This window comes from Sardina pilchardus, chromosome 1 (genome assembly GCF_963854185.1).
Source record: "Sardina pilchardus chromosome 1, fSarPil1.1, whole genome shotgun sequence".
In the NCBI taxonomy this organism is placed as follows: Eukaryota; Metazoa; Chordata; class Actinopteri; order Clupeiformes; family Clupeidae; genus Sardina; species Sardina pilchardus.
In genome coordinates this window covers 47,525,395-47,539,005 of record NC_084994.1, presented here as the reverse complement: position 1 = coordinate 47,539,005, position 13,611 = coordinate 47,525,395, and the positions used below count along the sequence as shown (strand labels likewise).

General features: G+C 43.3%; 3 protein-coding genes across 4 annotated transcripts; all 3 read right to left on the bottom strand.

Annotated features, from left to right (window-relative positions):
* Positions 1-1,421: 1,421 nt before the first annotated feature.
* LOC134093657 (forkhead box protein D1-like) lies at positions 1,422-2,763 on the bottom strand. Its single transcript, XM_062546837.1, has one exon. The coding sequence runs from the start codon at positions 2,660-2,662 to the stop codon at positions 1,577-1,579; it is 1,086 nt and encodes a 361-aa protein (XP_062402821.1). The 5' UTR covers positions 2,663-2,763; the 3' UTR covers positions 1,422-1,576.
* Positions 2,764-4,719: 1,956 nt separating this feature from the next.
* zglp1 (zinc finger GATA like protein 1) lies at positions 4,720-9,794 on the bottom strand. 2 transcript variants are annotated; one of them, XM_062546771.1, is made up of 6 exons: positions 9,680-9,794; positions 7,312-8,727; positions 6,742-6,848; positions 6,060-6,153; positions 5,559-5,687; positions 4,720-5,024 (listed from the first exon to the last, which is right to left on the bottom strand). In XM_062546771.1, coding segments are annotated over exons 2-6 (1,731 nt in total). In that variant the 5' UTR covers positions 8,712-8,727; positions 9,680-9,794; the 3' UTR covers positions 4,720-5,023. The 2 variants fall into 2 exon arrangements, with proteins under 2 accessions (XP_062402755.1, XP_062402746.1); XM_062546762.1 differs by having other exon boundaries at positions 4,720-5,687.
* A 1,038-nt stretch (positions 9,795-10,832) lies between these two features.
* fdx2 (ferredoxin 2) lies at positions 10,833-13,385 on the bottom strand. Its single transcript, XM_062546593.1, has 5 exons — positions 13,196-13,385; positions 12,827-12,878; positions 12,575-12,681; positions 12,320-12,407; positions 10,833-11,974 (listed from the first exon to the last, which is right to left on the bottom strand). Exons 1-5 carry the CDS (start codon positions 13,377-13,379, stop codon positions 11,818-11,820), a joined length of 588 nt encoding a protein of 195 aa, XP_062402577.1. The 5' UTR covers positions 13,380-13,385; the 3' UTR covers positions 10,833-11,817.
* Between the last annotated feature and the right edge of the window lie 226 nt (positions 13,386-13,611).

Here is a 13,611-nt window from a genome sequence, read left to right as displayed (position 1 = left end):
TACATCTACACTGATATTGAAGTATTCTACATACAGATAGTGAAATGTTCTCTACATCAATAGTGAAATATTCTCTTAATTGATAGTGAAATATTCTCTTAATTGATGGTGAAATATTTCTCCAGATTCTGGTGCTAACCCTGATGCCCTGACTTGGGCAAATGTAAATTCAGGTAAAATTGCAGGGCGACATATGTGCATGTATGCTCATATGATAATAACACCATATGACCATATTCTTGAATTTCCCCTTGGGGCTCATATGGTATATAGACATTATAAAATTATTTGTCCAACTTATAAACACGTAGAGCAAACTGAACGAGGTATGGAAATGTAGCAATAGGCCTACTGAAACCAAATCAACTCAAACAGCACAACCTTTTAGCATAAATTAAAACCCATTTCCTCCATCCTCTCCATTAGACTACATTAATATGCCATTTTCTTTATAATTCATTAAATGGAGAGGATATCCACACTAAGGCTTCTGTCAAATGAAACTAGACAAAATGCCACTCTAAGCAAAGGGAAGATCATTTCTGTAGTAGAGCTTGATCAGATGTGAATTGCTTTATGCTTATTTTTAAAGATTCCTTGTGTGCTTCCTTGTGTGCTACACTGTAACACTTAACACATATTGAGAAAGGCCGCTATTTAAAAGGACCCCTGTATTTATGCATTACCTCATTGCTACAACATGCTTACATCAGTCTACCTGTGTTGCTGACATTTGTATTGAATATCTGAAAAGCTATATAATTCCCCAAAATTCTGCCTGACATTTCAATAATAGATTAGAATTCAGTAGTGTTGTCCTCAGTTAAAATCATCTTCCAACATGCACTTATATTGTCCACAAATGTAATTTCACTATTTCTGGCTGTAATTATTTGCCATTTTGTTTGAAATTGGAATATTCACCACTTTACTTGTCTGAACTGAATAAGGCCAGACAATAAATTAAAAAAAAATCTTACTGTCTCTAATCTAGCCAAATACATTGCTAGGCTACAACATCTGTTTTAATGCTTGTTGTATTGGAGTACGAAATAACCGTGTTGGGAAAAAATATTTAGATCGTGTTTTAATCTTCCTAATTATGCACATCTTAATCAACTATCGTGTTTGCTTACATTTACTCCATCTGCAGAGCGTAACAAAATACAAACTGGTGCACAGTCCGTAAGTGCCGCCTAGGCCTAATTAAAGAGAATTGTATTTACTAAACAAACCGCCGATATATTATTTTTATAAGCTTACTTTTAAAAGCAAATATGTTCTAAAATAATAATTGGCATTTATGACCTCGGCCACGGCAACATCCCAAATGACAAAACAATAGCCTAGAGTAGCCTAAATGCTCTTCATTTTGAGAAACATGAGATGATCAATTGCATATTCAAAAAAGCAATTTATTACACAAAATCGCTGACTTTACTCTGATGAATCAATAATATAATGTCAACAATATTTGAATGATAGGAGTTAATGACCATATTTGAACAGTGACATTTAAAAACCGCCATGTCACCGGTTCCAAGTCATGCCACCTTGGGTACCTGTAATTAAACAACTAAGTGCTGGCGTCACCAAGGTGCTGTAAAAGTTTATTGGCGAGGCCTGGACTGTGGAGGGAATGAAACTTGTGGTACTCTTGCAGGTTTAGAAGATGCTGAGTGCCAACTGGATGGAGAGCGACCGGAGGTAAAAACGGCGAACCCGGGACCAGGGCTGAGGACACCGGAGTCCCGCGAGTCGTATCCAGCGACTCAAAAGCAAGCGGCTGCGAGGGAAGGAATGCTTTCGGCCGTGTACCTGAAGTTCTGGAGAAAAGAGTGGACAACGCCGGCAAGATGCTGCTAACAGGTGGAATGGTCGGAGAACAGGACGACCCCGCGTGGTGCTCCATGCCAACATTGTATAACTCCAAACACGGGAGCTGAAAGCGCGCGGTGCCCATTCCATACGCACCGTAGGCAAAGCTCGGCAAGCCGGTTAGCTCCAGTGGCGTCTCCTTCACCATACTGAAACGGAAGTGTTGCCGTTTAAAGCGCTTCCTTCGACGCAGAAAGCTCCCGTTCTCGAACATGTCCGACGACATGGGGTCCAGAGTCCAATAATTCCCCTTACCGGGATTTCCCGGCTCGCGTGGCATTTTGACAAAACAATCATTGAGGGACAGGTTGTGTCGGATTGAATTCTGCCAAGCTGGGAATTTCTCACGGTAATAAGAAAATCGTTGGCTGATGAAGTCACAAATCTCACTCAATGTCAAACGTTTTTTGGGACTTTGGAGGATTGCCATAGTTATCAAGGCAATATATGAGTAAGGGGGTTTCACCGTTGTGGGACTCCTGGCCGTAGTTGGACATTTTTCAGACGGGTTGTTTTCTTCCTTATCCTCTTCTTCATGGCTTGGAGATGATGACGCATCCTTTGGTTCCGTTACGCTCCTTGCACTGTCCAGCGGAGAGGCGTTCTGAGTTTTGGCGTCTTTGTTACCGTCTCCGACCACGTCGATATCGGACTCATCCATTGATTTTCTGTCCAATATCATAATCCACGCGCCGACCGGGTGCCACCTGCGCCAACAGGCGGGATGAGCGAGATCTGACGCAGGCAAATGCTCTTGCGAAGCGGCCGCCTTCAAGTTGTTCATTCACAAAAAAAAGCTGCGCAAAGTGAGCGGCTCCCCACCACCCAGGATGAGGGGAGATCAAAGAACTAACAGTCACAATCTGGAAACCGATTACAATACCGTGTTTGTAGGCTCGCAGCTGGGCTCTTCTATGCGTTTTCATGTGATGAGGATGACTTCCTTTTCTAGGATAAAAACAACATCCTCCTTATTTTTTTTTCTCATGTAACCCTACCCGTAATGAGATCAGGAGACGGTGATGTCACAGCGCACGCTGTTCATGAAAGAAGACGAAACTATTCACCAGTCACCAACAAATGTTCCATTAAAGACACCAAAAGATTGTCTTAGACAATTATTTAGTAGGCTAATTAGGCTATAGGTCTCCGTAATTCGCTCTGGATAAGATTGTCAGCTACAGGCGAATACTAAAAAAAATGGGAAATAATTTCTGGCCAGGCAATAACTATCTAGGGAGTGATTGAAAAGACAACGTTTGACTGTGCTCTAATGCCCGTTTGATACATAGCCTATCTAACGGAGTTTATTTTATTATTCATGCCGTGAGCTAAATAACACAACACACGTACAAAACGTGGGCTATTTACACATCACGTTGGTGTCATAACACCAATCACATCAATGTAATTACACGTTAAAACATTGTCCAAAGTTGCAATTAACATTTCAACATTTTAAATTATTAATTCGTTTAATTCAATAGCCGGGGTCTCGTTAATGACAGCCTGCTGAGTGTAGCTGAAATGTTTTAAGTAGCCTATTTAGATCTATTTACACTGGACCTCATGTATCAGATATTTTCCAAGATAATCTTGGCTAAATCTTTATTTCTTAATGCCAAGGGACAAGGGAACAGCAATAGTATTGCACCCAACATTGTTGCCCAGACAATGTTGTTTTTCGAGAGAAAATTAACAGAGTAGGCCTAGGCTAAATAAAATAGTCTAGCCTACTTAAAAATGCTTATCTGTCTCACCGACCTCACTAATCTCAGAACACGTGGAATTCAAATAACACTTTTCTGAGTTTATTTCTCCTAGAACAGACAAACGATCCGACTTTAATGATACACTAAACAAGCAAATTAAACGCCTTCGGTGCGTTCGTGGGTTATTTATACAGGGAAATGTACTCTTTAACTGGATTATCATATTTCCTGTGTTGATACCCAGTCACAAGGGGTATATATACGAGAATGTGGGTGGGCTGCTGCTCTGGCAAGGCTGCAGGTTATTCTCTAATGCATTACGCATTTTCTCTGATTCATAGTGCTTCCCAAGGGCGAGAAAGGGATCAGTATCAAGTGATGTAATCGAGTAGATACCCATTTATTGAAAACGCGTAAAGCCGTTGTAAAAAACGTTTCCAATACATTCACGCCTTGAAATGATTTGCAGATTAGACGCTGGAGGCCGGAGCGCAATAGTCTGAGGTGTTTGTTTGAAGCTTTTTGTGAACATTTAGTTATTTATGTCGGCCAACACATTGAAATAATCTTTATCCATTTCCACAGTTTAAAATCATATGGCCTGTCATTTTATCTGAAAATGACTTCTGTCTGAATTAAACCATCTCTTGGTAGGGAGATGAGGCTTTAAAAAACTGGCAACATGGTATTATTAATGTGTAATAATATGATTCTTCAAATGACCCAATAGCATCTAAATATTATTTTGCTTTCTTTAGGGGAAATTTTTTTTTTAGATTTTTACATTTTAGAAATGTATTTTCTGGATCGCAAGAATTCTATTTGGCTGGCAAATTAATTGTGTACCGATCTGGCCCATAACCCTGTTGTTAGTAAAAAAAATAAAAAAAACCTCTAGACTACTTAGTTATGAAATATATAGTCCCATATAATTTTGTGTCTCAAATATGAATGAGCATAACATAACAGCTCTGAAAACCTTTTAGTCTGCAAAAAGCCACCATGTGGCTAAAAAAATACAGTGGAGCTGGAGCACTATTAACATGGGTAATATGAAAATGGGTGTCCAATTACTGGTGTGTGATCCTCGGAGACAGAAGCCTACACAAACTTTCAGTGTTTGTTTCTTTCAAATATAATTTAATTTGCAATCTTGCAAATGTGGGCATATTACCACAGGATTCATATTTTCATATCAGTTAATAACAAAACAAACACTGTTAATGTTACTCACAAAACAAGCAAAACTAAACTAAATTTCAACAAACTCCATGACAACGAATATAAAAAAAATAACTTAACATATTATTAGAGGCGCTGTATTTTTTTAACCATCTGTTTGCCATCAAAGATCACCAGTATGAGAGGGCTCTCCAAAGCCTTCGTAACGATCTTCCGATACACACAGCCACTTCAGGGACTTCAGTGTATGTTCTATCAAGCATAAAATAGGGAACAGCATTGCACAAAATACCCAGTCCAAGTTCATTCCTGAAAAATGTGTGCACGCATGCGTGTGTGCATGTGTTTATGACAGAAAGAGAGAAAAGTGCGTGTGTGTGTGTGTGTGTGTGTGTGCGTATGAGAGAGAGAGAGAGAAAAGCGAGTAATCTAATTTCAGTCAGGGTGATCCCAGGCCCAGTCTGGAGTGTGCAGTTGTCAAATAATATTTTGGAGTTTGTACTGACAGGCCTACTTGCCTTTCGTCTCTTAGTTTCAAACAGTATCCTCTCGTCTCCAATTTTCCCTTCACGCTTTACTGCTGATTTGCAGCTGATGTAATACTGCGAAGTGTAATGGGCGCTAACTGAGGTGGGTGTCAAGTTAATTTACACTTATCCTGGGCTATATCCATCAGCGGAGAGGAGAGGAGAGGAGAGGAGAGGAGAAGAGAGGAGAGGAGAGGAGAGGAGAAGAGGGGAGGTGACCACTAAAGGAGCCCGACCTCGGGCTGAGAGGACACCCTACCAGCCGGCACGTTTGTGGGTGGAGGTGAGCCGAAGCACGTCCCCACACTTGAAGCACTGGGACCTGGACTTGCCATCTTTCCTGGGGATGTGCCAGCAGTTTGTACAGCGCACACGGTACTTCTTATACCTATGAGAGACGGGGAGAAGAGTTATGCTTTATAGTGGGGCAAATACAGATACATACAGTAGTATATTTAAAGTTGTAAAGTACAATTTAACTTATAAATAAGCAATAAAGATAATAAAACAGTAGGACATGTCATAATTCATTAAGCTCCCTTGAATTGTACATAAAGGTATAATATCACCAAGAAATTGCTTTCAACTACCATCATGTATGCTAACCTCATAAATTTATCTTCAGATGCATCTCTCTCACATACGAATTATTTTCTCATCGCCTTTAACTTTTTTTTGCGTGTGTAAAAAACAGAGGAGATCTGGTCATTAATCCAAGTGACGCCGTGAGCCTGTAGTCCTGCGGCCCCCGCGTGCTCACCTGATCCCGCAGGCGTTACAGAGAGGCGTTCCGTCCTCCGCGTCCCTCCACAGCGGCGTCTTCCTGGTGCAGCACGACGCGCACGTCTTGGACTCTGACGGGACATCAGGACAAAACATCTCGTCAGACATCACAGAGCACCTTCATCTAGCTGTGTTACACCGAGAGTGAGAGAGCATGCAGGTCATCTACCTACACCACCCCTGAGACTTGAACCTACCATCTCTACAGTGTAAGTATGGCGCTTTACCAAGTGAGCCACCAGAACTTACCCTCAGGAGGCATTCTAATGGACTACTACACTTACACTATCAGATACGCATTTTATTTATTATTACAGTAAGTTACATGATGCTGTAGATATTGGGCATCAGCTATAGATTAAAGCAGAGGGTAAGGTCAACGTAAATATAACTGCTCCCTCTTATTGGTTATATTCATATTTATATTTATTGGTTATATTCATCCTGACTTACTGTAGGCTACTATCCTAAACAATATTGACTATATTAATTAATGCTCAACAACATGATGGCAACTAGAGGCTAAAATCCCAGAGAGAACAATGCTGCAGAGTTCTTCTCTGGGGATTTCAGAGTGCATTCCCAGAGCTCTGTGTGTCTGATATAGCATCAGGTCAGGAGTGGACACTGCCCCCTGGTGGGGTGAACTGGGATCTCACTAGAGAGGCTGAAGGACTCGCTCTCCTCCTCCGAGCTGCTGGCCTCCCTGGGCAGACGCAGGGCCCGGCACCTCCGGCCTCCGCAGGCCCTCTTGCGCAACTCCTTGCTGCAGTGGACAGGGGAGGAGAGAGGGAGAGGAGAGTTTTAGCTGGGCTACAGGGAAAGGCTGAAGAGTGGCACACATGGTGTTTGGAGAGAGAGAGAGAGAGAGAGAGAGAGAGAGAGAGAGAGAGAGAGAGAGAGAGAGAGAGAGAGAGAGAGAGAGAGAGAAGAGGGATTGCAGCTCGAGGCTGTTCTGTTTTCTTTACCCATCCTCGTGCTTACTTAGGCAGCCTGAAGAGAGCCCGTCTGCCTCTAATTATAGACTGCGTTTTTATTAATTTGTACTTTAATACCGTGCGGTCTGAGAGTATGCTTACATACAATATCAATATTAAAAGCAGATGCCAATGAGTGGGTGACATCTCGGGAGGCACAGACCAACATTATAATTCAGGAGAGCCCAGCACAAGGTTGAGGATAAAACGCTAGTCACGTTGCACAGGCCTATAAATCCAGCCGAGCCGTACCTATAGTTTGAGGTTATGAGTAGGCGACACTGGTTGCTGCTGTCATCCAGCGTGGTGTTCATGCTAAAGACGACTCCCTGGAGGTCGGGGTCACGCGGGTCCGCGCTGCGGCAGGGGTGTGCCTGCTTCCTGGGTGTCCTGCTCCGCTGGATGTCTGACGGGTGGGCCGCCGCAGCCGTCGTGGCCGTGGCTGCCGCCGCCGCCCGGGGTTGGGGCTGGGCCTTGGCCGCCTCCCCCTCTTCCTGGTCACGCAGACTTTTATGGTCCGGCGCGGGCAGGCCGACGGGTAAGCGGAGCTCCAGTGTAGCGCTGGAAATCCCCGACCTCGTGGGCTCGCGCACTCTGGGAGGCTTGGTCTGCGCGGGGCCGTGCGGTCTCACGTTGTTATTGCAGTCTAAGGAGAAGCCAGGGCTCGGGTTGAAAGCCTCGTGCGCTGCCAGAGTCAGGCCAGGCTCCGTCTCCATCACAGAGCCGGGGCTTGGATGGGGTTCAGCGCCCTTCCTGGACGGACTGTGGGAAAGTTTGCGGTCCACTTGGCAGTCTGACGCGGGCCTCTGATCTGATTGTGGCAGGCTCTTTGTGCCAGGTGAGGCGACCAGCTCTACCTCTGAGCATGGCGGCTCCGCGCGCTGATCCTGGCAGGGGTGTGGCAGCCTGCATCTGGTGCTAACAGAGAAGCTGTAATTGTGATCAGATAAATCCACTGGCGCTGCTGCTCGATCACCTACGTCCTGAGCGGACTGCACTGGATTGGTCTCTATGCTCCAGACAACGAGGGCCTCTTCCTTAACAATGTCCGTTTCCCCACTATGAAACACAGCACTGCAGTGGTCCCTTATTTCATAGACAGGGAGTGAGAGGGCAGGAGCGGAGCAGACAGAATTCTCTCGGCACTCCGACTCCTCTGCATGGATGCTGTTGCTGCTCGGACACAAGAGGCTGTCAGAAGGGTCATTATTAGGGTCATTATTAGTTGATACGGCGGGGGTGGAATCCTCCTCCTCTCCATCGGCCTGTCCTGAGTGAAGTAGCCGCTCACACTGTTGGTTGATCAGACTCATCACCTCCCAAGGACTGCTGCCCTCACAGGCATGCAGGAGGGAGAACGAGCCCGAGAAGCTCGGCTGTGAGGCGCCCTCTCCGCTCTTACCATCGGGGAACTGAGAGGGGCAAAGCCCACCTGTGGGGCGCAGTCTTTGTTCAGAGTCTTCACATGGAACCTTATCTGAGCCTGACTCGGGGAAGTCCAGTGCTTTGGCAGGCAGTGCCAACTTTGAGGCTTCCTGGAGGAGGTATAGGATAGAAGACTGAGACACTTGGTGGTCCCGTGCTTCAATGTCGTCCATGGTGCCATAGGTGCCATTCATGGAGGGTTGTGAATTCTTGGCCCATGTGCTCATCCTTCAATGTGTTTTACTGAGAAAATAATGAAAGTTGTTTTAGTGATATTCAAAAATCACCCCCCTTAGCCATAAGTCTTACCAATTGCCTTCAGTATTTGGTAAACAACAGCAAAAGCAACAATATTGTTTTGTCCATTAATTATCAACGTTAGTCAATTAAAATAGGTTTATGATATTTCTGAGTAAACCTACAGTATATGGTGGTCCAATTTAAGCTTTATAATCAAGAAGTGTTGGTCATAGTGTTGGTTAATAGAATTAGACCTACCTTCAAGAAGATTAAATGTATTTTTTTTCACAAAGAAAAAAAGTTCGTACTGGCTACTTCTAATTTAGCAAAATCTCATATTAGCATATGAGAGCTATCAAGAAATGGGTTATTTTATCCGCATACAGGCATAGGTGTTTCAACAAAATTCTAGGACGAATTAAGGACATGTTTTCGAAACAAAGTAACAATAGCCTAAGCGTTTTAACTACAGTGTAACTTTTTTCAGCCCTCTCAGAAAATGTAACATTACGTTCGGCATTCTGACAAGTGACAGTCTCGCCTCCCGAGTAGCCTGCTACATGGCGCGCGCCCACATCTATTCAGATTCAATCAACTGAATACAGCATAAAGAAAGTCTGATCTCTTGGGACCCCCAAGCTAATGATGTCGGAATTTGTTCATCCTCACAAAATGCTTGCAGATGAGTGGGCTACCCTATGATTGCATCCCGCCACTTGAGGATCTGGTGCTTGACTTGGACCCCGAGCCATAGCCTCAACATTCGAGGAAGAAAAAGAAAGTGAACTATACATAGACTGAAGGTATGCTATTAGCCTGATACACAGTCAAATCTATCAGACACAATTATTATAGAGGCCTAGGCCTACTCGAATTATGACATGGCATCTAATCATCAGTTGTTAAACGATCATTCAGCAGTGTCAACAGCACCCATAAATCATTGCCCACTTACCATTATCTGTGTTTCTTTCAGTTTGCTGATCGGAGTTGAAATGATGATCTTCTTTTCCGATTGAAAGTTTGTAATTCTATGTGTCACGTGACCTCAGTTAATCGGCTGCTTTCCACGTGCGCAGTAGCCGATGGCATTCAATTGAGCAACAGGTGTTTTGTATCGAACCATTTATCTCCAAGAATGCTTAAGGCAGCAGACCTTATAAATAGGCCTATGTGGGTTTGTTATCGTGTCTTGTTCCTTGAGGATTTCAGGGTTAGGCTACTTTTTTGTGTCTGTCGAACACTCTTATTTTAGGTCTAGGCTACGCCACAGAACGTTGGGTGGCGTGCCACAGCAAATCTAGTGCGGGTTACCTTGTCGGTAAAAAAAAGAACATATTGCGACGTTGGCGAGGGGCCAAGGCGGTGTAGTTGCAAGATATTTTTTTTATTATTATTTTATCTAACGAGAGAATGAACGTGCGCTCATTTTACTAAATGTTGGTCTCGTTTCAGGTTGTGTGCATTTAGGCCTAGTCTTATTAGTAGGCTATATTGTGTGCTCATTTTACGAAATTGTGCTCTCTATTTAGTAAATCGAGCGCTTGACTAAATTGTGCACATTTTACTATAGGCCTATTGTGTGCACAGTTCACTAAATTCAAAAAAAAAAATACTAGTGCACAATTGACTAAAATGAGTGCGCTATTTTGTAAATTGAGCACCTAATTTAGTGAAATGAGTGCATGTTTTCTGGATGTACACCAAAACATATCTTGCGGTGACCACTCCAGAATTTGTATCTACCATACTGTTCCGAGTTCAAAATGGCAATCTGTAAGAGAATATACCAAGTGAGTTGAAGGCCAGATCATGTAAGGCTCTTTAGGCCGAAGGTCCATCCTGGATACCACATGACGCACCACTTGTAAATCAGGATTATTTTGTACCAAAAAGGCTGTAAATCAGTAGCTTTTTGTGAACGTTGGATTAATTGTGGGATTTTAATTGATTAAATTTGGATTGGTTCCTTTTTCATTGTGTAAGCTCATGTCACCGATGCACTTATGTCTGTGTGGACTTACTATAATGAAATATAACCAAGTCATTTAAATGCATTGCCTGTTGGGTCTGTGAACTTGTACAATCATAAAATACTCAATACAGCACAAGTTTAATATAATTTTATTTAAATCCTAATTTTATTTGTAATTGCATTACTTGTACAGAAGTAATGGTTACATTGTGCGCACTTATGACAGTTACAGTACAACTGAAAAACAGGAAAAGACAAAAACATTGTGGATTGAGCAACAGCTGAAATACTGCTTACATGTGGCTCCTGCTAAATAATAATGAAGTGACTACAGATGACATTAAAATGGCGCAAGTAGCTGTTACATGCACTGACTACACAGGATGCGTCTTCTGTCATACACTGGCCACAGACGTCTACACAGACTGGACAAGATGCTTCTTCTGTTCAAAGTTCACCTTGGCTAATCTGTAGTGTAGACTATCTGACTAACAAGCTGCGTGGTGGTGTTAGGGGTGGGAATGGGACACGCACAACCCTGGCTTGCATCACAGTATTACTCCCAAGTGGATACATGGGTGAAGAGGCAACTTGCATGGTTATGAATGAGAGCAGAGGCTGTAGTGTGCTATGCTGTCTACAATGATAAAGACAAATGTTGAGGACTCTTGTAACGTTTGTGCGTCTGACTTTTTGGATCGTTTCACCAGTCATAGCAAGGAATGTTCCTTTGTATCACAACACAAAATGCCTGAGACTGTTTCTTTTCTGACTTCCTGCCAAAGAACAACAGTAGTCTGCGTTAACAGTTCGTTTTGCACAATAGTTGGGGTTTGTATGGTCTTGCGTTAGTTGTACACGGTAAGTGATAAACTCATAACTTGACCTTTTCACTGCAATACATCATGTCTTGACATACATTTTTAAGTAAAGAGTCTTGAACCAAACAAGGTGTTCCGGGGGCTTGATTTTCCTTTGGGTTCAGCAGCTAGAAACCGGCAATGCGTTGAGGTGGCTCCACATCCCATCCCAGACCAACACACTAAACAACCTGGCCTTGTTTCCTCCCTCTGCCTCGACCTTTCAACTTTCATGCCCGAACAAAGTTCAGCCTCAAATCAGTGGGGCTTGGGAACGTGGCCGTCAACATAGAAGTTGCGGGTGACCTTGGGCAGCGTGAGCTCCATGCCGTCCAGCTCCTTGGTCAGGATGATCTGGCAGCCCAGGCGCGAGTTCTCCTGCAGCATGGGAGCCATGTCCAGCATGTCGTCCTCCCTACAACACACACCGACACGGAATCAAGTTAGTGGACAACGTCACCTCCCTACGCCACAAACACCGAGACGGAGGCAAGTTAGTGGACAACGGCAAATGACTCCAGTGGGTTTCACATGAAATCTCTCAAGTATAACTGAATTCAATTCCACATAATTGTGTTAAAATGTTTTAAGCCAATCAGGTTGCTAAGATCAATCACATGCTGGTACTGTAGTTCCAGTGACTGTGTACAGTTGATTTAATTTTGGGTCACCATACACATTAAGCATTATTTACAAATGATAACCACATTTCACATTCAACCAGTATTTCTAAATTAGCATGAATATGAGCATGGCCTACCTCTCATCAGGGTCGGGTAGCTTATCACAGTAGTCCCCATTTACATACACATGACATGTCGAGCAAGCTAAAGACGCTTCACAGGCTCCTGAAAACGGACACAAACCACACATGTAGTACAGTAAGGTTGCTGCTGATAACATTTGTGAAATTCAGTTCCCAGATGACACCTGAAACACAGACACTTTGAAAGTATAACACTGAATAGTCATTAGTAATTGAGTAGGGCTGCTGACAGTCCAGAGTGACACTAACCTTCCAATTCAATGCCGTGCTTGTGTGCAAGGTAGAGAGCGTTATCACCGACTTTTGCCTTCACCGGTATCCTCTGTCCAGATCGGTCTACGTAAACAACGTTGACTCTAAAAGCAAGGAGTAGAAGTGCAAGCCAACTTCAGACCAAAACAGTCCAACATTTCCAGTTCCAAAATAACTACCGTTACATCACCTTCTGATGTGAATGGGACAATTTGCCATGAAGGTTGTCTGACTGTTTAAGGTACTTACACATCAGCAGCTGGATCCTCCGCATTTTTTAGATCTTCTATGTGGTAACGAGCTGGAGAATCAGGGCAACAAATGGGCAGTTCAGTAGTGTAGAACAATAGGTCAGCGAGGGCAATAAACAAGACCATTTCACAAATATTTCACCAATGACCATGACGTTACGCAAGCATCCGTTCATGTAACCACATTTCGCTAACATTTGATAACATGCTAATACCGGCCTTATAACTTACATATGCCCGGTGTTATTATCGTGTTAATGACTAAATCCAGAAAGCATGCCACATTTACGTTACATCGATGACAAGTTTGCTAACTTATAAATAGCTAGCAGTCAGTTTTATGTTAGCGAGTGCTAGCGTTACTCACTGATGGATGTCTGTAGATTCCTATTTGGCGTACGAAAACGATCTAGGGTCCCCCCTGTCGCCCTGTCTGTAATGGCATTCCTACACAGTCTGTTAAAAGGACAAACGCTACAGTCGGGGACAACTCTTGAAATTCTCAAAGTCAGATGCCCCATGCTCACACGGGCAGCAGCGGCGGCCGCCATGACAGTGTTTTGATCACGTGGTTCCAAGGTGCGAACAAAATAAGATATGGACGTCTCAAATTTTAAAACAGTGACTATGCTTCTTCTTCTCCACAGACTATAGGTTAGCCTATTTCTTTTATTGGCGCAATGTAGTGACATAGAAGTAACTTTGTAATAGTCTATCTAAAAACATTAAAGAAAATATGCATGTGCGTGTAGAATGTAGCCTAACAAATGTACGTGGAATGAT

What these genes read in the sequence shown, in the direction of transcription:
- LOC134093657 (XM_062546837.1), bottom strand. Translation starts at nt 2,662, where the DNA reads ATGAACAACTTGAAGGCGGCCGCTTCGCAAGAGCATTTGCCTGCGTCA.
- zglp1 (XM_062546762.1), bottom strand. Translation starts at nt 8,711, where the DNA reads ATGAGCACATGGGCCAAGAATTCACAACCCTCCATGAATGGCACCTAT. An exon ending in CGAGTCCTTCAGCCTCTCTA is followed by an intron (nt 6,154 to 6,741) that starts GTGAGATCCCAG and finishes ATGTCCCGTCAG; the next exon opens with AGTCCAAGACGTGCGCGTCG. An exon ending in TGTAACGCCTGCGGGATCAG is followed by an intron (nt 5,688 to 6,059) that starts GTGAGCACGCGG and finishes CGTCTCTCATAG; the next exon opens with GTATAAGAAGTACCGTGTGC.
- fdx2 (XM_062546593.1), bottom strand. Translation starts at nt 13,379, where the DNA reads ATGGCGGCCGCCGCTGCTGCCCGTGTGAGCATGGGGCATCTGACTTTG. An exon ending in GAATCTACAGACATCCATCA is followed by an intron (nt 12,879 to 13,195) that starts GTGAGTAACGCT and finishes CTGATTCTCCAG; the next exon opens with CTCGTTACCACATAGAAGAT. An exon ending in CTACCCGACCCTGATGAGAG is followed by an intron (nt 11,975 to 12,319) that starts GTAGGCCATGCT and finishes TGTGTGTTGTAG; the next exon opens with GGAGGACGACATGCTGGACA.